General features: G+C 35.9%; 1 protein-coding gene across 7 annotated transcripts in view; it reads left to right on the plus strand.

Moving 5' to 3' along the window:
* Positions 1-27,148, plus strand: part of LOC127516735 (VPS10 domain-containing receptor SorCS1) — a 200,530-nt gene that overhangs the window by 139,943 nt on the left and 33,439 nt on the right. For all 7 annotated transcript variants that reach the window (XR_007931074.1, XR_007931073.1, XM_051901599.1 and 4 more), the window contains exons 4-10: positions 8,307-8,465; positions 12,363-12,436; positions 16,921-16,985; positions 17,789-17,907; positions 19,605-19,694; positions 22,147-22,326; positions 25,588-25,734. Coding sequence is in view for 5 of the 7 variants with exons in the window: in XM_051901599.1 (XP_051757559.1) it covers positions 8,307-8,465; positions 12,363-12,436; positions 16,921-16,985; positions 17,789-17,907; positions 19,605-19,694; positions 22,147-22,326; positions 25,588-25,734 (834 nt within the window). In the remaining 2 variants the exon portion in view is untranslated. The remainder of the gene's footprint in view (positions 1-8,306; positions 8,466-12,362; positions 12,437-16,920; positions 16,986-17,788; positions 17,908-19,604; positions 19,695-22,146; positions 22,327-25,587; positions 25,735-27,148) is intronic.

Here is a 27,148-nt window from a genome sequence, read left to right on the forward strand (position 1 = left end):
GTATAACAGAGAGAACACGGAAAGCCAGAAAATTATGTCAATGGCAAGGAAAGAGTTAAAAGATTATTTTTTATTTTATTTTATTTTATTTTATTTTATTTTATTTTATTTTATTTTTATTTTATTTTTTTTACTCATTTCATTTCATTAGAATGGTCACCGGAAAACATCTATATATTATACATTGTATTTTTTTTTTTTTTTTTTTTTTTTACTTAATCAGAACACATGTTCATTAAGAGTCTCTAAATGAAAATTTGAAATGAAAGGGATAGTTCACTGAGAAAATGAAAAACATTTTTTCTAAATATCCAATTCTCCACAGAAGAAAGAAAGTCATGCAGGTTTGCAATGACATGAATATGAATAAATGATGAGAGAATTTATATTTTTGGGTGAACTATCCCTTAAGGACAAGGGAAGGAAAATTAAGATTCTTTCAAAAACACCAAGTTGTTCACAGCCGAAACACCTGGCTACCTTTCTCCCACAAACACACATGCACACATACACTTCTCTCCAAAAACCGGCCTAAGTTATCCCCACACCCCTGTCTCCCAAGGCAACCTTAAATAACAGCATCTTGGATGTTTTGTGAAACCTTGAGCACTCACCTGGGATCCGACACAGCATTTCACCCTAATTGGTCAGTTCTCCTGTGAGCAAACAATAGCCTTGGTTAATAAGGCAATATGGAAGAGTTCACCACCTGCATCCCTAATAAGAGCAGAAAAAACAAAAAGACAAAAACAACAACACGGCTCTGAGTTCAGGGAGCATATTCAGTTCTCAGATCTGTGGCATCAGCAAGGGAGCAAAAGTAACTTACTGCTCAGTCGTTCCTGAGCTGGATGAGGGATAAAAATGCGGCCCAGCTGTGCACACCTACAAAGACTGTTGGAGAGATTTGTGTGCTGAAAACATTCAGTGTAAGCACCGAAAGGGCAAACAGCTTGGTTTACAGTTTTTTAATGATGTTTAGTCATCAGTGGAAGAAAGAGTTTGTGCTGGTGTGTGTTCATTCACTTAAATAATGACTGTAAAGACTTGCTTTATATATGCAACTGTGCAAGCTTGTGTACACATTTCTAATGAGACTTCATTTTCATCTGATCACAAATTCAATAACCATAGATTAACTGTCCCCACTTGGTCAATAAGGTTATAATAGTATTCACATTCTGTGGTGCTGTGTTGCCTTATGGCAACACGTTTTTTTCTTTGACCTTCTTGACTTTCTAAAAAACAAAAAACAAAAAAAAAAAAACAGGTCAGTTATTATTGTTAATCATACACTATTTTTAAGACATTTTATTTCCACACTTTATTTTTTACGCAAGACTTTCCCTTTTAAATGTTTACAAACATTTTAAAAATTTGTTAAATTTAATTTACTAAATTTGTCAAATTAAAAATTGGTTCCCATAATTTATTAATTTTATTAATTTTTGTAATGCGTGTCCATATTGAACTAATTCATTTCTTCATTTTGATTTCACTAAAACGAGGGAATGAATTATTACAACTTGGCCATGAGTTAGTAAATCGAGGGAACACATTATTATATCGTGTGCACGATTTACTTAAAACGAGGAAACAAATTAGTAAAATGTGGTGACTACTAGAAAGTCATTAATTCGTGGTCATAATAAACATTTTTTTTCCCCCCTGCATGTCATGTGCAGCACTCTGTACATATTTACACTTTCCATTAGGAAAAAAAATGTCAATGAAAGAAAATGTCACAAGGCCTACAACTTTTTGTTATTTTAGTGTGTTTTGTAAAGTTAGAGTTAAAGATAAAGTTGCATAAAATATACATTGTTCATACTTTATACAAGTTAATAAAGTGATTCTGCTTTGGAGGAGAAATATTTTTTCACCCACATATTATTCCAAATCCGTATTATTATTATTATTATCATTATTGTTATTATTCAATCGTAGAACCTAAAAGAAGAAAAATGAGGGATGCGAGGACAAACTGTAACTGTGATTCAAACTGTAAATCTCCAAAAACTATTTTATAGTATCATAAAAGTGGTCTGTATGACTCATATACTATATTCTTCTGAAGTCATACAACAGCTTTACGATGGACAAATTTAAAATAGTTAATAGTTGTTCACTGAAATCTCCACACTGTGAGAATGTGAGAAACCAAATAGATGATCACATTTAGAATATAGTTCGCAAAAATGAATATTGCCATCTGAATGATGCACAAATGCTTTTCCTCAATGGGAATTATAGAAATTAAATATATTACTGCAGTCACTAATTTATGTTAAAATAATTGTTTTTATATGTAAGTGACAATTATAAGTTGTTCCATTTGTTATAAATTATCATTTATCCTCAAATTATTATTTTGTATTTATTTGCTTAATTTAAGTATAATGCATATATTGGTTGGTTGGTTGGAAGGTTAGAAGGTTGGTTGGAGGGTTGGTTGGAAGGTTGGTTGGTTGGAGCATTGGTTGGAAGGTTGGTTGGAGTGTTGGATGGAAGGTAGGTTGGAAGGTTGGTTGGTTGGAGGGTTGGTTGGAGGGTTGGTTGGAAGGTTGGTGGGTTGGAGGGTTGGTTGGAGCGTTGGTTGGAAGGTTTGTTGGAAGGTTGGTTGGAGGGTTTGTTGGAGGGTTTGTTGGAAGTTTGGTTGGTTGGAAGGTTGGTTGGAAGGTTGGTTGGAGGGTTGGTTGGAAGGTAGGTTGGTTGGTTGGTTGGTTGGTTGGTTGGTTGGTTGGTTGGTTGGAAGGTTGGTTGATTGGAGCGTTGGTTGGAAGGTTGTTTGGAAGGTTGATTGGAGGGTTGGTTGGAGGTTTGGTTGGAAGGTAGGTTGGAAGGTTGGTTGATTGGAGCGTTGGTTGGAAGGTTGGTTGGAGGTTTGGTTGGAAGGTTGGTTGGTTGGAGTTGGTTGGTTGGTTGGAGTTCCCTGATTTTTTTTTTTTTTTTTTTTTTTTTTTTTTTTTTTGGTTACTGCATGTGTGAAGTGGTGCAAAAGTAAGTGACGCTTGTTTGAGTCTGGCCTACACTGTGCTTTGACCCATTCTTTTCTTCCATCTCTCTGCTTTACCTTTACATAAGCAAAATCCATAATAAAGGAATCTAAATTCCTTTAAAAGCTCAAACGACCATTTATCCAAGTCAGGTTAGTGGAAAAAAAAAAAAAAAAAAGCATTCATGACCGACCTCGTTATGGTCTTGATTTACGGGAGTGAGACAATCCAATTAGTTTAAGATTGAGCCGAAACATGTTCCTAATTTCATTAATATTCTATCAGAGCCAACGTATCACTGCACAGCGGGACTCAGAGATTCTCTACCACACTCTCTAAGCGTCTCTCCAGCCACCTCATCTGCTGCTTCATTAACCTTTGTCTTTCCAGAAACCTCTGCTCTTGTGCTTCAAGTCACTGATAGGGACTTAACATACAGAATCAGAGGAAAGATACGGAGGTGGATTTTGCAAGGCTGCATGAGTATGGAGATGGAGAAAAGACGATAAAATTAATTGCCCTTGGTAATGTGTGACTCACATTATAAAAGCGAAGTCGACAAGGCCAGTGCAGACCATCCTTAATTTTATCTAAAACCGGAATTACTTGTTCTTGAATTATCTGCTTTTCACTTTTATAGTGCTGATCAAAGCTTTCTAAAGTAGGTATGTGAAATAGCAAAATCTGTATTTCATTTTTTAACTACATTTCTTTGGAGCACCCGCAGTGTTGCATTGTTAGATTCTTTCTTTTCTTTGTTACCTGTGCCTTCCATCTATTTCCTCACAACTGAAGGTCAAAAGAGAGTGAGCGAGAGACACACGCACCTACACCTGCATCTGCATATCGTATTTTCATGTGTCTATGTCAGGTATAGAAATGTTGAGGATTTATCAATAACAGCATCAGAGCATGTGACAGCTTGTATGACTGATATGTACACTTTCTGTTCAGCACGGTGGATTTTAGCATGATCTGAATACTATGTAAACATGTCTGACTTAAAGGGACAGTTCACACAAAAATAAAAATGTCTCATTTTTTAGACCCTGGTATTAAAACTCATCTCAGATATGTTTTTAGTTTTTGAGTGAATGGTCCCTGATTTATTGGCTACATATATCTCCCATTGTGTTGATAAAGCACATATAGAACACTTTAATTTAAACGGTTCATTCGAAGATCCGGTCTCTCTAAACCCATCCTTTCCACGAGCCTACTCTGCGCTGATTGGTCAGATGGCCCAGTCTGTTGTGATTGGTGCGTGTCAAAAATGAACCACCCATTACCATTGCTGCGTACCAATTCAGAGGCTGCGTCCTTCAAAGGCTGCATGCGAAGGCAGATTGCATGATAGCGACGCGACAAAAGCCCAGTTTCCACCACAGGAACCAGGGTCTAAAAAAAGTTCCAGGTAAAAATTCTCCCCTCAGAAAGTCCCTGCTCACGAGGTAGTACTTTTTCAAAGTTCAGGAACCTCCGGGGTGGGACTTGGGCACTGATTGGTTGAGTTCACACAGCATTTTGATTGGTTGACTCCATGTAGCATTTTATTTCAACCACCATTTTTTTTAAAAGTCTGTTGGGGTGGATGCAGTAAGAGTTGTTTGCTATTCAAATCAACAGTGGAGATTAAAAATTAGACCGATGGACAGACGGCGAGGTTCAGGCTTTATTAAGCTTATATGCGGGAAATGAAATACAGTAATTTCGGTGGAAACGGGGCTAAAGACTGTCCCAATTCGAAGGCTCCTTCAAATGCTGCAATGAAGGATACAGCAGATGGCTCCTTCGTGGCCTAGCCTACCCCAGAATTCATTAGGCGCCAGTGACGACATGTTTTTTTTTTGTTTGTTTGTTTGTTTGTTTGTTTGTTTTTTGAAAGAGAGAAATTACATTTTTAAATGTAAGTATTGGATTTCAACTTATTCAAAAATCTAATAATGCAACTGTAAAAATAATGAAGAAAAATGACGTTTGCGGACCTTGATAGCATGGCTTTTGAAGTCTGCGTCCTTCCAAGGATGCAGCCTCTGAATTGGGACACAGCTAACATATGAATTTCAGCTCTGGAGGCTTCATCATCGCTTGTAAACACAGTGATATGAACCATAACGATGGCATCGGTTTTACCATATCAATTCCAGCACGAGTCCTCATCTTTTGGAAGTGCATGCAAAGTGGATTCGCAGCACTGGGAACAACGTCTTCTCGACATGTCGACAACACAAACCAAATTCTTCCAGGCCTCAGCTACAACTACAGTGTTTGAGGGCGGGGCAAAGCAGAAATTGTTCAAGGACAGCCTGGCATTATGCAAATTTGTTACAAACTAGTAGACTAGTAAGACTGGAATTGCTGACGACTCGTTACAGACAGTTCAGAATCGATGCTTTCTTTTGGGAGACAATAACTTTATTCATCACGCGCTTTGATCTTTAAAACTTTGCAGACCTTTTACATTCACAAACAGCTATATTACACACTACATGAGAAAGGTAATATTCGAAAAAAACATAATATGGGCACTTTAAGTATTTTGTCCAAAAAACTACAAAAGCACCACAAAAGTGTCATAAAAATTGTGTGATTATATTCCAACCCATTCAATAGCTCTATGTGAGGAGCAGACTAAAGGCACCCTTTTTTTCATGGATTTGCCTTTTTTGATGCTTAAAATGGCTGGCACATTAACTTTTGATTTAAGTAATTGTAGTGTTCATTTAAGGTGGCTTTGCAAGAGTACACATTTTCATTAACCATCCACGCTTTCAGAACTTTAAACATAATAAGACGAGATTCAGTATAACGAAGGCCTGCTGCCATAAAATTCACCTCCAGTATCTCATCACTAGCATATCATAAAAATGCATAATGGCAATCAAATGTTTGCTTCTTTAAAAGAAAATAAAGAATCCACCACTGAAGCAACCCACTGATTGGTTGGCATCTGGGTCATGTTGGTTGAGTTGGTGATGATTGATGAGCGGTTGTTCTGGGTTACGCCGCTATGGTTAGCATTAGCATGTCCCGTTTGACGGATGGTCTGGTGAGCTCTGCTGCCCTGCTCTACTTAATAATGCTATTGCCCTGGAGAGATGTGTCAAGAACGCAATTGAAATGGAAACCAATTCTGAAGTGGACGCTAATGTTTTATGTGCCAAGGAAGAAACGAGATGGGTCAGCTCTTGAACAAGTTGCACTGACCCGTATTGCATGTGCAAGAGCGCTATTGATCTGATAATATAATCGAAGCTTGTGTCCATAAAGTAGCTATGAGAAGAGTTAATATCCGGCCTGTTTAAAGCTTTACAAACCAACGGAACAGAAAAAAAGACCCTAAAGCAATTCTGCTGTGGAGCTCAGACACACACACTTACACTCCTTAGACCCTGACACCTCCAGCTCTCTGTCAATGATAAGGTTTCGAAACGGTTCAGCCTCACCGATTCAATTATATTTGAGGCTGATTATATTTATTTATTTCTTTTTCAAAATTGGCACAAACTTAAGACTGGTGGCACTCTAAAACAGAAAAGGAAAAAAAAAAAAAGCTCAAGGGAAATTATAGATTTAACAGTGTGACTGCGCTTTAGGGTAAGTTAAAGTGTGTGCACGCTCATGCCGTAATGAATTACTCATTGGAGTGTGTTACAAGATTGACAGCGTTAAAGAGATTTATGCTTGTGATCCACTGCGATTATGATGAGATCAAACCAAGCAAATCAGGGAGTGGAAATGAAGATATCAAATTTAACACGAGGCGGTGCTGCCACAACTTTAAAAGTGTTCATTAAGACTTGCAAATTAGGAACACGGTTTGTGAGTTCATCAAATTTATGAGCTTCCTGTCTTGTATAGGAAATACAAATTGAGATGCAAGTGTTGATAATGTTTTATTTTTTTATTTTTAGTTGTTATTGTTTAAAGGAATGTTCCAGGTTCAATACACGTTAAAATCTATCAACAGCATTAGTGGCTGTATTACCACAATTCACTTTCAAATGTATTTATTGTTTTATATGTAGTGTATATCAAACAATATGTCTTAGATGTGGGGCTGCATTCAATAATACACTAATATTGTGGAATATTATTAAAATATACTAATATATATATATATATATATATATATATATATGTGTGTGTGTGTGTGTGTGTGTGTGTGTGTAGAGAGAGAGAGAGCGAGAGAGAGAGAGAAAGAGATCGCCTGAGTGATCATTACCTGTGTCTGAAATAACATTCATTATTCAGGTCGATGTTGATAATATTAGATCCATTATATTTTAATGGAGGAAAGTGATCTTTGTATTTGTCATTTTTACAGTTAAGGTAATTTTCCATAACATACAGCGCTTAAACAACATCCTTTGTTTACAAGAGTCCATTTCAATTTAAAAGTTTCTTGCGACTGACTCATTCACTCGTAAAGTTTGCCGCCATCTAATGGCGTATTAATGTAACTTTCACTCAATCCATATTACGCACTAATGGACCCTTTCTCAATACCAAATACAACATATTATTATATAAAATAATAATAATTGAACAACGATATTTACATTAAATTTAACAATAGCCATTATAAATGACAATAATAAATAAAGACTACAATTCAGTCATATGTACAAAAGCTGTGCTCTACAGGATGTAAGTTATATATATTCTTAATATTTATTAAATTATTAAATTTAACATAGCCCAATCCAATTTGCTCAGGAACAAGTAACTGATTAATAAGACCAAAGATTGCCTGTTTTATGTACCCAAAATGAAATATATGTCATGTTTAACCACTATAAAAGACAGCGGCAAATCCCCGGAGTACTGTCCAAGATGAAGCTGTTCTCGGCGGGTACACGAGCACTGAACGCCGCTGACGTCCTGGAGCTTGTATCTCCAAAAACATCTAAACCAACTACAGTTCGTGGTACAGCAAGTGTAGTATCTTCATAAAAAAAAAAAAAATACGGTGGATTTGCTCGGCTGCCATGACAGTTGCTTCAAGTGGAGTGATACAAGTGGTGAAAAGGTAGGACTGCTGTTATCACTAAAATATCGCACGGCTATCAGCCAATCAGATTTAAGAACCAGAAAGAACTGTTGTATACACACACATACACGCGCATATATATATATATATATATACTGTCTGGTCTTGTTATTGCAGTCTCTCACCATTCTAAAATGTCTGTTTGTAGACAGAACATCACAGATGCAGCTCCTCAGGTCCACTAGCTGAGGCATTTGGTCCCTGAGAGACAGTGAAGCAACTCTGTAGAGACTAAGAACCTCTTGTCTGTGTTTCAGATCATGTTGCTGACAGATCCAGAGGTGGAAAGCAGTTTGCTCATCAGCTCAGATGAAGGCGCCACCTATCAAAAATACCGTCTCAACTTCTACATCCTCAGCCTGTTGTTTCATCCTGAGCAGGAGGACTGGATCCTTGCTTATGGCCATGACCAGAAGGTACACAATCATTTTAGCTAAATTATTCCTGAAAAATATGGCAAACAACATCTCATTATTGGGAATAGCATTCAGGAATGCACTCTTCATGTGGTTCTCTAATTATCAAGCTGTTTTATTGCCAAATATAACCAAATGCAAGAAAGCCAATGGAAAAGCACATTTATAGTATTTGCATTCTTGATAAACATTCGAGGCACAAACTGCAAAGCAAGACATTATAATAATGAAACGCATGCGTGCAAATGGATGCTAATCTATATTTGGGATTGAAATATGTCCTCAAAGGGCAATTATCAATGCAAGAGGAAATAAGTCTTAAAGAGACAATTTCAGTGAGCTTAAAGTTGGCAATTAAGACAATTTATGGATCCCCAGTCGCAGGGAATCACCATTAATTATATGCTTTCGAGCTCATGGTTTAGGGCTAATAAATTATGAAAAAATTTTACTCTTCTGAAAAGATTGTTTAACCATCAGATTTAATCATATCAAAAGATAATTTAACTAGTCAAGATTTGTTTTATTTTTTCCTGATCCTCCCCTCTTTAATTTTGGATTAGATTTATTTCTGAATTGATTTTATTTTTTCTACCCCTTTGATGTGGATCTAAATGATATAAATGATTTAAGGTTATGAACATACAAAAAAAAAAGTTTTTTTTCAAACCTCATCTTCATCAAATGTATATTCAAAAAGAACAATGTAAAAAAAAAAAAAAAGAATTCAGACAAATTACCTTTCACAGTGGCATGCAGTATAATCAAATACTGTGATAGTTTTAATTCTCGAGTGATGGTGTTAGACAGCATTGACTTCAATTTTGACAAATCAACATTGACTTCACCCTTGAAGGAGGGCCACCGAGAATGAATTACAATTAAATGAACACAATCAAAAAGAATTATCGGCCAATTGAAGGCTAATAGTTGACTGTTTGTACAATGTGCATGACTAGCCACGGTTGAAAGCTGCAAAAGCAAACATCACAAAAGGAAAACACAATCACTAGCGTAATTAAACCCTATCCAAATCTATGATACAAATAAATGCATAATTTATTAGTGTTGACAGATTTTATACCACAGTGTCATTGGCAAAGTTTCTGAGGTTTCTTTTATTATAACAGTAAACATAGATGAGAGAGGAAACAAGCTCAAATGAAAAGCTCAGTAACCTTCATTGGTGAACATATTTGTGCTTCCCTGCTGCAAAAAAAACAAAACAAAACAAAAAAAAAACAGCTTAATTCAGACTATGCTGGTCTTAAACCAACTGGACACCAATTCAGACATCCCCAAATTGGGTGATCGGTTTGAAACGGCTAAGACTAGCTTAGGTGAATTTAAGCAGTTTTCAACAGGGCAATACTCTTCGATTCTGTCTGATTTCGTTTGGTTTGATCCCATTTGTCTATGTCTAAATATGACCAAACTCCATCCACCCACAGTCAGGATGTTATATTGGATACGAGATTGTGATATCACAGTTCTCAACTGATGCAAACACAAGTACTGCATTGAAACCCCCCACTGTTTCAGAACTGTCTCACAAAACAGGGCAAAAATATGTTATTTTGTGCGAGGCAAATTAAGTTTCACACCTCAGGAAAACTTTTGCTCAACATTTTAACAAGTGGCACATATCATTCCAAAGTGCTGTAAGTACCAGTGTGACATATTTGTATTTGCCATTTATATAATATGATTTCCCCCAAAGCACTGTGCACATAAATAGGATGTTTTTTTTGGTCATACTGAGAAGTATATACATGAGTCATTTTTGTGCCTCATTTGGTGAATTTCAGATCTTCGTGTTTGTTGTCTTTCTGAAAATCATTCATAATTTAATTTGCTTGGTTCGAAAATGTAGTTAGCTGCCTATGTAGGCAGTATTAAGGCATCTTTGGCATGTTCCTGATTTAAATTCTGTTCCAAAAAAGTAGGCAACTTAATTATTCTGCCTTCTAAGATACCTTGTTTTGGATCAATTTTAAGGCAGCATCACATCCTATTTGGATAAGACAATTCCATAATGCATTGCAATAGGGGTGTGACGAGACAGTATTTTTAAGAAATCCTCAATAACAAAATTCATGACTGGAAAATTCATGATTAGTCTTCAGATGCATTTTAAAATGTTTTAACTAATCATCTTGTAATGAATGTCATTTCAGTTCTACTTTCTGAGTATGAATTATCATATGCAGACAATATACAATATACAAGCACTGTAAAAGGTTCTGCCACAAACTCAACTGACTAGATTCTCTCCTGTATGATTTCACATGAATCTCTTCAGACCTTACTGTACATGAATTATGAGCTCCCAGAACTTCTGACTGAAGCTGTGTGTGACTTCCTAATTGAACTCCTTTCCACAAATTGAACATAGAAATTAAAACAGTATAAATAACAAAAATAAATAATAGTTTTTCTTAGTCTTATTAAGTGTAAACAATAAGTGCAAAGTAATCTCTCAATATTCAAAGTGCAAACAGAGACCAAAACAGAGAACAGAGCTGGTTAAAACTACACAGCCCAGCCAAAGATTGTATGTAGTCTAATTTGCACGCAACAGGGAGCTCGCATTTTTCTTTCGAATTCGCAGTTGCGCATACTCTGTGTATAGGGAGCGGCGGTGCTGAGCATGCATTCTACAAGATGAGCCATTTATCAGACGCTTAGGTGAATCCTCCGCCATGGTCTTGTCAGTCATCTCGCCTTACTCTCATCACATGATCAGCGAACTGTGATTCCTTCTGCACTGTATGCGATTCTGCAGCTCGTGCTGGATGAGCAGAGAAGACGTTTACAATAGTTTACAATTGAAACAACCATTATCCAACTGAATTAAATGTTTTTATTTCTATAAAAAAGCAAAATGACTGTGGAGACAGTGCCACCGTAATGTAATGTAAACATAGTGGTGGCATATTCTATGCTAATTTCACCCTCACGCTCCGTCATGGCAGTATCACAAGACAGCTTTTTACTCAACAAGAAATCTTGTCACATTTTAATATCACGAGAGATCTCATGGCACAAGATCTAGTCACACCCCTATATTTAGTCAATTTAATACAGTAAAAATTATTTAATACAGTAAAAACAGTAATTTAAAAAAAAAAAAAAAAATCCTATTTGAATATATTTTAAAATGTAGTTTAGCCCTTTCATGTCAAATTTTCAGCATCATTACTCCGGTCTTCAGTGTCACGTGATCCTTCAGAAATCATTCTAATATGCTGATTTGCTGCACAAAATTCATTTCTTATTATTATCAGTGTTAAAATACTTTTTGTCTAGGATTCTTTGATGAATAGAAAGTCCAATAGAACAGCATTGATTTTAAATATTTTACAATTAATAATATAACAGTTTAACAATTGAAATGTCTTTACTATCACTTTTAATGCAATTCAATGCGTCCTTGATGAATAAAAGTACTGACCCCAGTTTTCAACAGCAGTGTATACTGATAGTATTTCATTCAATAATGAAAAAGGTATTATAAAAAAGTAATTTCACCCAATATTTGTGTGTATTATGTATTTTCTATGCATATTGGATTATCATGCATGTTATCTTAGCAACACGCTAATGTCAAAATCTGTAGAAATCAGCATGAAAATCACACTTCCATTTTGTGTAGTGTGTGGAGTTGCTGCTAGGTTGCATAATAGTAATAATGTGGCCAACAGCTGCCTATGTAGGCAGTAAGACAGCTCACTAGGTTGTTGAATAGAACTAATGATAAAGATAAAGAGTAAACTAAACTTACCTAAACAATGCCACTAAGCAAATGTACAGTTAAATTATAACAGCATATTGTACCATCAGAAGTGACAGGAATCGTCATACAATACTTTTGCTAACCCAATATTTCGTTCTCAGCTCTACAGCTCTGTTGAGTTTGGCCGTCGATGGCAGCTTGTTCACGAGCGGGTGGCGCCCAATCGATTCTACTGGTAAGCTCTCTGTGTGATTCCTTCTGCTGCATGTGGAACATCAATCATTTGAACTCCTGCATTCTGTGGCTTATAAAAGAATAAACCAAAGAACACGGATTGTTGTTCAACCCTGATGTGATCTTCCCCACTGTGTTCCACCACTAACGCTATCTTGAGGTTTACGTCCAAACCTTAGAAGTTCTTTAATGAATGTTGTCATTAAGCCTTGTTACTGAGTCAGAGTCTGCATTTGCAACGTTGCAAATGATTTAGTCATTAAGAAACCTTATTCAACTCGATCAGGATGGCTAATAGATGTCTAGACTGTGATGATTAAAGAGACCGGTTGAGAAATAAATTCTAAATACGATTCGATTTTATGTTTATCTCTGGTCTCAAGTGGACAAGCTGGAATGAACTGAAAAGTGTTTTGGGCATGGATCGATTGTTTATTTAATATTATAAATATATACTCCACTAAATCTTGACTACCGGAACAAAAAGTGTGTAGAAGTGAAAATAAATTTAAAAAAATAAATAAATAAATAAAAATAATGTACAAAATAATCAGATTAAAAAATAAAGTCATATCAAATATTTTTACAGCATCTGGAATTTTTATTGATGAATGAATGAACTGAAACTGCAAGATGGTTTCAAGCTAATTATTTATTGAATTAATCTGGTAGAGATTTGAATCTTGTAGAATTGACAAAATAATTATATTTTCATATCATGTATTAAATGCAGTAGCCATTTTGTTCTTTCTGTTGCTAACTACTGATAAAAAGTAGGACCAAAAAGACTTAAAACTTTTATATATATATATATATATATATAATATAGTCATATTATGTGTGTATATATATATATATATATATGTGTCATATTATGTATATATATTATGTTATGTGTATAAATGCTACATTTTTGATAAACTAAAATGTAGCAGGTAAACTAAACCAGGTAAAGCAAGCAAGAAGAAAGAAAATATGTTTTGTTCCATGTCAAGAATTAGTTAGTCATATTGTGTTCAATGTGGCAATCACAAAAAGACAATTTACTCTCAACTCACTGGTCAATTTTTTTATTGATCATGTCTGTCTTTTACCTGCCATGTGCCAAATACAGATCTAGTCATTTAGCAGCAGTGTTTTGTTTTTTGAGGACATTTTTGTGTCGAATTTTTGCATAAGCATGCACAGTCAAAGTGGGACAGAGCGAAGACATCAGAGAGTCAGCCTGCAGTACCGTTATTTTTAGTCTGGTAATGATCTACCCTCACAAGTTCCCCTCAATGAACTCTCACATATAGAGTCTTATTATCTGAAGTGAGATGAGACATATAACCCTTACAAATGTGTAGCTATTGACTATGTGAAATTAGATTGTCTCTTTTGATGAGATACACCACGGGCACAGCCAGAATATGAGATGATTGATGAAATGGAGCTTTGAATGGATGAAATGGACTTTTGTATCTGTCAGCGCTTCAAAAGGAACTCAGATCTGATGCGGCCTAATACCACGCAGATTTAGAGTCTTGGTGGAATTGAACAGGTCAGGAACTCCTTTACTTTCACCCTCACAAGTGATCTCAAATCGAAACCCAGACAGTTCTTTGTAGATATCTGAAAATGAACCACTCTTTTGAGTAAGCAAGGTTGCAGGGTAATGAAATACAACTAAAGGTACCTGAAAATTCTTGGTTGAGAATCACATAAAACAAAATGCTGATATACATGCCCACATTGCGTTAACTTTTCTAAATAAGCACTATAATAAGCCTGATTTAAATATAAATGGAGCATGTTTTCATCGAAAAGAACAACAATGAATTTAAACCTTGCATGGCGCAATGCCATGTCTGTGCTTTTTTAGAGTACAACAGTCAGGTTCTGATTGTTCTTATTCATTTTCTCCATAGGGAGACTGATTTTGAATGGTAACATATAAACCTTTAAAGATGGACCTACTGTGAGCTGAGGCTGTTAAACAATGGTGTATGCTTTTGTTAAAGCCATCAGCCCACATTATTTCAACTTATTTTTTTAAATAATCATGTTTAACAGTGGAATCTATGCTGAAAAACTACATTACCCATGATTCTGCAGAGAAATCTCCACCAATCACCAATAAAATCGCGACAAATAAATCACACCATAAGAACACTTTAGCACCGACCCACTCCCATGAAGCACTGCGAATGACATAGTCAGTTTCACTTTGGTCTCAAAATACTTAAATATTTGTATGCATAATATGGATAATTTTCAATTCAATTGTTTTTCGCAGTGCTTCATGGGATTGTAGTTCTTTCTGTAGTTCTTAATAGGTCCCCCATTAAAGGGGACCTATTATGCAAAATTCACTTTTGCATGGTGTTTGGACATAAATGTGTGTTGGCAGTGTGTGTACACAACCACCATATAATGATAAAAATCCAAACTCCCGAAATCTGAGCCACTGAAGACGAGGTGGATTAATTTTGTTTTCGAAGAAAATGCTCCCTCAACCCTACCAAAATTTGTTTATGTCTGCTCGAATCATTTCACACCAGACTGCTTTGTAAACGAATATCAATACAAAGGGACAATACAAAACAGAGGTTGTGCTAAAAATTATATAAAGGATTATATGAAGGATAGATCGGTACAAACTGTTCGTGATCCAGCTTACAGTCTCCAGAGTGATACTGGATACGGCAGTAATGAAGGTGAGAGCACTTTATTACAGTTGATTTACGGATATAAAGTTTACCAGTTTATTAAGCACCACCCGAAAAGGCATAAGGTCTTTAAATATGTGTTTACTGTTAGTTGTAACAAGTGTTTCTGTGTACTTCGCTATGTGTGTTGATGATAATGCAAGGGAGAGAGAGAGAGTTTATGGATAATAGTTTAATGCACACTTGCACTTTGTTTTATTAAGCTCTTACTGTGATTTTGTGTGAAGTACAATAAACGTTATAAAACTCATCGGTAAACAGGCTTGTACTAATATAGTCGATAAAAACAAGAAGACAATATAAGTTATAACCATAATTAAACTAAACTATACCTGTTCTATCTCCATGCAGCATATTTTCACAGTTTCTGACATTATAGTGCGTCCTGACTGAATCCTGACACCGGAGAATGAGCTCTTGAAGCTCCGCCTAATAGGTAGAGCGCAGCAGCTCATTTGCATTTAAAGGGCACACACTGAAACGCCGCGTTTTTGCTCACCCCCAAAAAGTGGCAATTTTAAGATGCTATCAAAAATGATCTGTTGGGTATTTTGAGCTAAAACTTCACATACACACTCTGGGGCCATCAGAGACTTGTTTTACATCTTGTAAAAGGGGGCATAATAGGTCCCCTTTAAAGTTAAGTTCACAGTCTTGCACCTTTTGTCTTTATCGTCCAATTTTCAAATTCTTTTTTGCTCTTGTGATTCACCTGGTTGTTTGGTTCATTGCTTATAGCTCTAAATCCCTATGGGAAAAATGAATGGAAGAAAGAAAAAAAAAACCTTTCGGAACCAAGGTCCCTGAAAAATGGCACTGTAGCACAGCTCTCTGGAATATTCCAATCTGATTGGTCAATCACTGCATCTAGCGACCTGAAATTTACTTGTGCTTACCGTCATCATGTCACCGCGGACTCATTCTCTTTTCGTACAAACACAATTGATGGCATTTTGCATCTTAGTTATGGATTGCACTCAGAGTGTAATCATCCATCCTTCCTTCCCTCCATCCATTCATCCATCCATCCATCCATCCATCCCTCCAGCCATCCATCCATCCATCCATCATAATTTTTGCAAAACAGGGTGAACCTCCATTCTACATCCTAATGGATTGCGGAATAAACTTAAAAATGCAGGTTTTGAGCTGAAAGTCAGTGCTCAAAAGCAACATAACTTTTTCGTGATTTTGCTGCTCTGTCTTTAAAATATTAAGGCTGATCCCAGTGCATGCCAAGGGATGCTATATTTGTGAAAGCGTCAATACTTCCAATAAGTGCCATGATAAAGTCTTGAGCTAGTCTGCTTCTACTTTTGTAGGTTCCTCACTGGAGCAGCTCTCTCTGATTTTTCAGTCTCGAATAAATATTTCATGCAACAATGATTTTTTTCAACACTAAAAAGAGAGCTATGTGCGGTGCCTGTGGGTGTTCTTGGGAAGCAAATGAGAAGGGCTTACTTTTAATGATGTCAGGATAGGCTCCTTGCTTCTGTCAGAGAGCGCAGAAAGATGGAGATGGAAATGGGAGCTTAACAGGACAGGGTGTTCTGATGGTACTTTCCCACCTTAAACTGTATTGCTCCTTTGGGAGGCGAACATGTATCTTTTAGCCGACAAAAAAAAAAAAATCCAATGCCCTTATTTTGACCCATCTGCTGTTGTATGGAAACACAAAGGATTTTCTTTTTGCCAAAGCTCATTTTATAAAACACTGTTTTTTTTGTTTTGTTTGTTTGTTTGTTTGTTTTTTTCTTTCCTTTGGGCTCTTTAGGTCTAAACTGGGCCTTGATAAAGAGCCGGGCCTGATTCACCTTGAGACCAGCATCTCAGAAACCCGTAAGTCTGAATGGCGCCCCTGGACGTGCTTTGATTACATTTCAAGAAGCTATAATTCAAACACGGCACAAGGCAACACTTAGAGAGTTCAAAATAGGCTACACATCAAAATGCAAAATGGACAGCTCTTCACTAGCAAATCCATCTGTCCATATCTGTCATCCATAATTAAAATTAATGAAGAAACTTGCTGCACAAATTGAGTTTGTCTTTTGTCTGTTGAACCTATATTCTTGTTGATTGACAGACAGAAAGATAAGTTACATGTGTCAGCTCTACTGGATATGGTCCCTTAAATTACAGTCAAGTCAAGTTGTGTGAGGTTTTTTTTTTTTTTTTTAGACAGTTTGAGGTTAATATACAGGGGCAATTACATTTTCATTCAAAACTCACATACTACTACAGATCTTCCTCTGGTCTTTTGGTAAAGTAACATTTAACTGTGTCGACAGTAACTATACTATAAAGTTACCTATATTGAGAAATGTTGAAAAAATGTAGGGTTTATTTTTAAGAAAATGCTAGTAAATTTCTCAAATAATTACAAACAGGTTGAAGTAAATGTGTTTTTTTGAAGAATTTTGAAGACTGTAATAAAAAAAAAGTGTCACATTTGGGCCTTGTACAGTTACTCCCAGCCTTTCTTACCCCTACTGCTCTTTCAGGTCAGAATAACATCCTCTCAACATTTCTTAACATTTCCTATCATCTAGTTTATGGTTATGAAAAGAAAAACTTATGAAAAGCTTATGAAAGAAACCAAGTAATACCTTCATCTCTTTCTGCCATTTGTCCTGTTGCAGAGGCTTTGTATGTCACATGTAAGCTTCAGAACTGCACAGATGCCAACAAGGGCAAACCTTTTCCTGGATACATTGACCCCAACTCCCTGGTGGTCCAAGATGAGTATGTGTTTGTTCAGGTGAGTAATTTATGAAGGGGACTAGTACCTTTGACTAGTAATAAATATTGGAATGATGTTTAATGCATGCTGTGTGTGGGGCAAAATGTATGGAAGCTTATTTCCGCCACTAAATAAAAAATAAAATAGGTAATTGTGACTTTTTTTATCTCACAATTCTGACCCTTTTTATATTTCACACTTCAGACTTTATAAGTGGTACTTGTGAGTTTACAATATATCTCACAATTCTGAAAAAATAGTCAGAATTGCTAGTTACAAACTCGCAATTGAAAGAAGTCTGTATTGTGAGATATGAACTTGCAATTGCGAGATATAAACTCAGAACTGCAAGAAATAAAGTCAGAATTTTGATATAAACTATCTTTTTATCTCACATTTCTAAGAGAAAAAAATCATATTTGTGAGATATAATTGAGAGATTATTTCACAATCATAATGCGAAAAATAATGCAAGCTTATATCTTGCAATTCTGTCTTTATTTCTCGCAATTGCCAGTTATAAAGTCTGAATTTTGAGATATAAACTCATATAAACTCGCAATTGCAAGAAAACAAGTCACAATTGTTAGACAAAAAGTCGCAATTACTTTTATTCCGTGCAAGCTTCCATATTGTGGTAGCAATAAATACTTTTCTTACAATATTGCATTGATATTTATATATCAGTATTTTAACATTTCCTACAGTTCAATTACACTTTTATTGAGTGTACACTGTATTCAATTACACTGTATTTATTCAGTTATTCAACAATATTTACCTATATCTTTAAATATTATCTTAAACATAAACGTGATATTTTCAAGGAAAGTTCTTTTATTTCAGTCAAGTACCTTCAATAAATGACATTGTTATATGTTTGCACTTCTCCAAATTATTTCATGGGATGGTTATTTTCTTTAAACGATTGATTGACGGTCCTTCACTGATGTGCAGGACACATCTGGACGAATGCAATGTTGATGCATAACTTTTTAGCTTCCTTTGAATATTTCGGGCCCTGTTTACACCTGTATTAAAGGGTTAGTTCACCCAAAAGTGAAACTTCTGTCAGTAATTACTCACCCTCATGTTGTTCCAAACCCGTAAGACCTTCATTCATCTTCAGAGCACAAATTATGACATTTTTGATGAAATCCAAGAGCTCTCTGACTTCTGACGTAGAACACGGAAGCGCTGCACTGTGTTTACTACGTCAACTGAGACTGACAAGAGAATAGATTGTTGAATAAAGTCATTATTTTTGTTTTGTTTTTGCACAGAAAAAGTATTCTTGTCGCTTCATAAAATTAAGGTTGAACCACTGTAGTCACGTGGACTATTTTAACGATGTCTTTAGTACCTTCCTGGGCCTTGACAGTGGTAATTAAATTGCTGTATATGGAGGAGACAGCAATTCATTTTTGGGTGAACTAACCTTTTAAGCACTTATCTCAATAGCACTTAAGCTTAATACCAGGTGTAAACATGGTCTATGCCATATTGGGGAACATTGAAGCAAAGAATCTAATCCTCCAAATTCAGTGTTATGCATTTGGCACAGTTTCAACTGCGATCTAATTATGATTGAATTGTGGTGAACATATCGCCAATAGCCAGCCCTAATATGTGACCAATATCTGGTGGCACTTTCAATGTTACTTCTTTCTAAAGTGTCTTTGTCTTGTCTGTTTGTGATCCCTCCATTACCCAAGGTGTCAACCGGTGGTCGGCCAATCTACTATGTGTCATCCAGGCGAGATGTGTTTACACCCATGAAGCTTCCCAAATACACCCTTCCAAAGGTAGGGTAGCTTATTCACACTTGCTCGACACGAAGTCAGAATCTGACACACTGTGACAGAGTAAACAGACATTGCTATTTCAGACCCAGATCATCATGTCCCTCGATGTTAGCCTTTGAAGCTTCAAACCTTTACAAAATCCGATTTTTTTTTTTCTTGGCATCTGGCAGGCTCTTACTTCTGAGCGAGTGAATTCAGGGACGCAGATGCTACCGCGGTCCCTCGCCTCTCAGGATGCTGTGTTATTATTCAAAGCTTAAAATCTGCTGCGCTCACATGACAATTAAACATGTTTTATTCAATCAAGCTCTCGGCGCTCCTTAAAGCACACACCCAGCAACCCTTGCACGGTCTGGGGTAGATGAAATTCGCAAACTGCCAGCATGTGGTTTTGTTGAATTTGCCCAACTGACAAGCTCAATTTAAGGCTAATAAGAATATTTGTCGTACGCCGGAGCTGTGAGCAAAACAAGGCAGGTAAGAGTTGGGTCTGATACTGATTATTAATCGGATTCAGCTCAGTGGGGTGAAACCACCACTGCACTCCAGATGTCCCCTGCCATCCCGGCAGCAACATTCATATTCAATCTCACTTGATTAGAGGCAAAAATCACATTAAAGGTTAAAATCATCCTCCTTTGATGTATGTAAATATGAAATGTAAAGGTGTTTTGATGTTTTGAATATTGAAAGGCACTTTGGAGGCCTACTTTTTCTTTCTGCCAAAAAAAAAAGACTATTTCTATTTGAATATATTTTAAAATGGAATTCATTCCTGTGATGGCAAAACTGAATTTTCAGCATCATTATTCCAGTCTTCGGTGTCACATTGATCATTGATCAGTTAACACAATAACTACTAGTAATCTGGTCTGATCCTGTCCAGATCACTAGTATTTCTTGAAGAGTCACTAGGTAACACTTGAGTAATTAGTAATGCATTTTATGACCACGTTCAGAGTAGGCTTGCTGCGATAGTCTGTGTTACCGGTGTTACACAGTGTTCAGCCTTACACCGATTATATTACATGGCCACCATGACACTGCCCCCACTGTCATTTTTTTATTTATTTTTTTTATTAAAACAACGACCATTTATTTCAGCTGGACAATAGATGATACAATCATAATCTGAATGTGTTTGCTCTGCTCCATACAGCACAAGGTGCAGCACAATGCAGCAGAAGTCAGATTTCACTTATCACATGACAAGAGTAAAGAGAGATGACTGACAAGACGATGACGGAGGATTTGGTGCGCAACAGATCCTGAGCGTCAATGGCCCTGTCCCAAATGGCACACTTCATATGCACTTTCGGTCTTGTGAACTTATAATGGCTTCTGTGTGCGTGTGTCCGTTAAGTCCATGAGACCGTAGGGTGTCCCATTTGTCATTTTAGGTCAGACTTCTTCCCGACAGTCAAAGCTATGTTACGTCACAAAAGTGCGGACTCGTAGGAAGACCACAAGTGTTTAGGTTTCTATTTGGGACAGGGCCAATGATAACAACAAATGCACGCAAGAGATCCACATACGTGCACCACAATCCACAAATGTATGGAACGCTAAACAGGTCATGTTTTGTCATTAATCAAACGCCTGGTGTCCATAAAACACTGAGTTTTATGGTATTTAGACCCAAAATATGGTGTTCTGTTGTACAAGCTTAAATTAAGGCATTTTCACCACAGATCTGCTGTTAATATCAGCAATTTTGATCTATTTGGCTATCCATACAAATGCACGTGAGAGATCCACACACATGGAAATCCACAAATGCACACAGGATCGCAAATTCAAAAGCTAAATTAAAAGCAAGCGCGCATTCAAACGTGATTCCAATACCCCACATATTGATAGCATAATACCGGTTTTGACGCAAGCTTATATACCGGTGTGAAAATTTTCTCACAGTGACATGTCTAGTTCAGAGTAAAAAAGACAATTGATTTTCTCAGACACATGTTAATGTTGTGATTAGTAATTAATTAGTAATTCTTTATAATTTGTCCTAGTTGAATGAGGTAATTAATGAGGCTGATCTTATTCATCTTAATAAGGAACTGTCTTAGTACTAAATTTGCTATTGCTTACTGATTATTTAAGCTTGTTTCCATATTAGTTAATAGTAGTAGCTGAAGTGTTAATGTAGTAGGCCACTACTCATTTGTCTTGCATTACTTCCTGCATAGGTATTAATGACAGACCATTATTCTAAAGTGTTACCTAAATTACTATACAAAACTGAAATCATGCAGCTACACCGGGCTGATTGTGATTCACAGCCTAGTGCATTTATTATAACCTACTATTATAAACTGTTCCATGTCAGATTTATTGACTTTTTTATTGGCATTTATATACATATTTGGATAACACCAGAGGCTAAAGATTCTTTTGTCAAATAAATCACAGAGTCTGTTTTATGAAACATCTTTTCCTTTTTCCCCAGGATCTGCATGTGATCAGTACAGATGAGAACCGGGTCGTGGCGGCGGTTCAAGAGTGGAACCAGAATGACACTTACAACCTGTATGTGTCAGAGGCCGGAGGCATTTACTACACACTGGCTTTGGAGAACGTCATGAGCAGTATGGGTCCAGAGGGAAATGTCATGATAGATTTATATGAGGTACAGAGAGGTGTCATTTACTTTCCTCACTACACACTGTACAGATGTATGCTGATCACTGCTTCATATTTAAATTTCTCTGGGTATTAAAAGCATGAGCAAATTGGATACACTAATTAATGCTAATTGATTGTAGTGGTAATTGATTTAATAGCAACACTAATTAATTTAGGTTTCATAATTACATAATTATCAATAGATTATCTAAACAAGGAAATGTTAGGAACCTTGAAATAAAGCAGTATGCTGTCTATGGATCTAAATGTATCACTATAGGTGAAATCTATGTGTTAATTTCATAACATATTTTGTACCACATTAAAATGCAGCAATAAAATACAGATTTATGCTATATGTGAATACACTATTTTATATTTATATATAAAATACACTATTTTATATTTATATATATATATATATATATATATATATATATATATATATATATATATATATATATATATATTATATATATATAACATATTCACATTTTTTTTTTTATTATTATTATGCAAAGTTCCAATGCAGCAATTCACAACATACAATTTTGACCAGATGTTGTTATTAGCTCCAGAAATAAATACAATACAAATAAGGAAATCATAATACTATAATCCATAAAAAAACGCTGTGTGTAATAAAGTGAAATGACATGGGGAAAAAAGTATTGAACACACTAAGAAAAAGCAGTACACTAAGGCAAGGCAAGTCAATAAAGCAACAGAGTTCTACCTCCTACCTGTGCAAATTAGAATCATTTGGGTTAGTGCATGTTGTTAGGTTAGAAAAAGGCTTACCCACCTCTGAATGCAAGTATTGGACATCTCATGATGGGTAGAGGCAAAGAGCTCTCCCAAGACTTTCGCAACAAGATTTTTGCCGCCGTACATAACAATGGTACTGGTTACAGAAGAATTTTCCAACTCCTAAATGTTCCTGTAAGCACCATTGGGGCCATTTTCCACAACTGAAAGGAACATCATTCCACCATCAACTGGCCATGCAAAGGAGCTCCTCGCAAGATTTCTGATCAGGGAATCAGAAGGTTAGTAAGAAGTGTAGCCCAAGAATCAAGGACCACTCGGAAAGAGGTCCAGAAAGACTTGGAGGCAGCAGGTACAGTTGTCACAGAGAAAACAATAGGAAATGCACTTCACGCTCAGCACAGAAAGCTCCATTATTGAAGAAAAGGCATGTTGAAGCTCATTTGACGTTTTCTACACAACATTTGGTAAGATCTGAACTACTGGGAAATTTAGTGTGGTCAGATGAGACAAAAATCTAACTTTTGGCAACAATACCACATGCCATGTTTGGAGGAGAAATGGCTTTACATATGATCCTAAAAATACCATACCAACAGTGATGTTTTCGAGATGGAAGCATCATGGTATGGGGCTGTTTCTCTTCTCATGTCTATTGGCAGAATCAATATTATTGAAAGGAAGATGAATAGAGACATGTAATGGGAATTCTTGAGATGAATTTGGTGACTTTGGACCTTCCACCAGGACAACAATCCAAAACACACTGCAAAGGAGAGTTTGAATTGGTTCCAGAAGAAGAAAATAAAGTTGTTAGAATGTCCCAGTAAATCACCAGACCTAAACCCAATAGAGCATTTGTGGAAGGAACTGAAGATCAAAATTCACAAGAGAATCCCCCAGAATATTCAAGATTTAAAGTTTGGTCATACAGGATGCGCCCTTAAGTTGTCATTACAATAAAAGACTATTCCACCAACTATTAAATACAATTTCAGGTTATGTGTTCAATACTTTTTTCCTGAGCCATTTCCCTTTATTACACATAGCTTTTTTATGGATTGGAAAAATTATGATTTCTTTGTCTGTGTAGAATTCTTAAGTTAATATCGATGTCTGTTCAAAATTGTATGTGAATTTCTGCATTGGAACCGTGTCAAAATCAATATTTAGTGTATTTAGTATTTAAGCAAAAATCAGTGTTTAGTGTGTGTATGTATATATATATATATATATATATATAGAACTACAGTCACAAATACCAAAAAACACACTTGGGTAACACTTTATTTTACAGTGTCCTTATTACCCATGTTACATGTAGTTACTATAGTAATAACTATAAATTATGCATAATTACATACAACTAACCCCAAAACAAACCCTATTCCTAATCCTAACCCTAGAGTAAGTACATGTAGTTAATTAATATTACTCAGTACTTAAATGTATAATTACACTGTAACAAGGACACCTTAAAATAAAGTGTAACCCATACTTGAAAACAGATTTGGCTGTTGGCACTAAAACACGTCCTCAGATTTCAAACCACAAATTATTTAAATTTCGACTAAGTGGATTTGAGTCATTTAAGTCAAAAAATATTTTGCAGCCTGTCTGAACAAAACCTGTTTCCAATTTCTGATTTACTGTTGGTTGACTTTTTTTTTTTTTTTTTTTTTTTTTTAAACTCTGATCAATGTCTTTGCAAATACATGTATGCTACATGACATCTTGCAGTTTGAGAGCATGTAGGGCTTTGGAGTGTTCTTAGTTCACAAGTTTTTATAGTACTGCAGTTGGGTCTGATAGCGCTGACACGCACAAAAGACACCACCGGAGTGAAGCCAGTGATTAGTGTTTGGGTATAGACCGCACGTCTCTTTAAAGAATACGCCAGGTCTCTATTCATGCACCTCTAGATGGAACGGCTCACGCAGCTGCACATTGCAACAGAGGCCAGCAGGTGTCAAGCTATCTCCTGATCAAATAATTAAACTGTTGATGATAGCAACCCCCATAAAATCACATTTGGCCCTCGGATAGGCTGAAGAGTCCGGTGACTTGATTGAGGTCGCCACCTCCATGTAACATATGCTAAAATCTCAGCCGTCGGCGAGATTGAAATATTCGTCAATTATTGAATAGTGAGTGCCCTCCGAGGCCCATCCTGGGCTGCCTCTCCTCCTCTCTAGTGCTTCCTGGCCCTGAAGAGATGTCACTTCTGTTCAGGACGGACATGGATTACCTTCTCATTCCCTTACATATTCTCATTCCACTCCAATAGATATATTTTACAAGGAACTGCTATATGTACGGCACTTTTTAGAAGTTCACTTGGCTGGGTTTAGTGCCACAGGGACACTAAGTAGTAAATGCATCATAGGCTTGTTTACCTATAGGAAAAAAATGTTGAAATGGTGTAACTTTACAAATATGATTATTAGTGGTGTATCTCTTCCTCATTATCTTACTTTGTTTATGTTCGCGTCCCTAGGTGGCAGGGATAAAAGGCATGTTCCTGGCCAATAAGAAGCTAAATAATGAGGTGAAGACATATATAACCTATAACAAAGGCCGAGACTGGAGGCTCCTGCAGGCTCCCTCAGCTGATCTCAGAGGGAACCAAATCCATTGCATACTGGTGAGTGGAAGTGTGGGAAACAGAAAGTAAGAGATTTGTCCAAATTTGACATTCATAGATGAGCTTTATGAGGTCAATGCACTTTCCAGTGCCCAATGAAACATTAAACAAGGCTGGGTGTTTCTTTAACTACAGGCACTTTAGTTTTATTAAAACTAACAGATTTCAGTCTTTTTTTTTTTTTTTTTCACATCATCTTCATCATTTATTTTTTGCTTCTTTTCAAATGCTGCTTGTTTTAGTAACTTTTTGTCCCAGACCCAGACTTTCAATCTTAAAATATGAAAATCCATGATAAAATATGAATATGAACTATGATAATATGATCAAAGAGTTAAATAATCATAACCCATTTCAATATTTATTGTGTGAAAATGATTTATTAGACAAATTCAAATTCAATAAAATATTTCCATCATTTCCTCCCCATCCAACAACTTTTGCCCTAATAAAAGTTTTTGTATTTTGTTACCAAGGAGACAGCTGTGTCAATGAAGGAGCATACTTGAAATATGAGATGTGATATGAAGGGGAAAAAAGAAGACAAATAAAGATAAATAGCCTATCACTTGTGAACAGAATATTTTATTGTGTGTCATTTCCAATCAAGCTGTCATTTTGTCAAATTATGTAAAAGGTGTGAAAATGTTATTTGATTTGATACATAAAATGTTAGCTATTAAATTAGTCTTTGCAAGAGCAGGGAGTCTGACCTTTTAATCCAAAAAATGTTTCAATTTTGTAAAAAATTATGTTACCGTCATTTCCATAACCGAATGCTATAAAGCACCATATATCATTTGAGATGAGTGTTGTTATTATTAACTAACTAGGGGTGTGGTGATACACTTAGCTCATGAGACGAGACGATACACGATATTGGGTTCATACGAACGAGACAATATTTTTAAGAAATCTTAAATAATGAAAAATATGACTGGAAAAAGAGGTTTTTATTCAACTGAAAGTCACAAAATGCAAAGCAATGCAAGTGCATTTTGAAATGTTTTAACTAATCTAGGGCTGTCTCTAACAATTATTTTGGTAATCGAGTAATCGGTCGATTATTTTGACGATTAATCGAATAATCAGGTAATATTTGTTTGCGGTAATAAAAATAGAATTAAGTGAACAATAGCCCTTCATATGACTTAAAATACATATATGATATCAAAGAAGTAATAATAATTGGTTAAAAAAAAAAGTATAAAAGCAAGTAATCATATGATTCTGTTGAACAACACTGTTAAAATTCATAATGTCATATACATAATATAAACATAATCATAAACATAAACTTATGTACATTACGTATTATAACAAATGTCTACAGAGGGCACCAACGGCCTGGTGTTTGTTGTTACACTTTACTGCATGATCAAATCCTTGTTTAAAGGGGGGGTATAATGCTATT

This window comes from Ctenopharyngodon idella, chromosome 1, assembly GCF_019924925.1.
Source record: "Ctenopharyngodon idella isolate HZGC_01 chromosome 1, HZGC01, whole genome shotgun sequence".
In the NCBI taxonomy this organism is placed as follows: domain Eukaryota; kingdom Metazoa; phylum Chordata; class Actinopteri; order Cypriniformes; family Xenocyprididae; genus Ctenopharyngodon; species Ctenopharyngodon idella.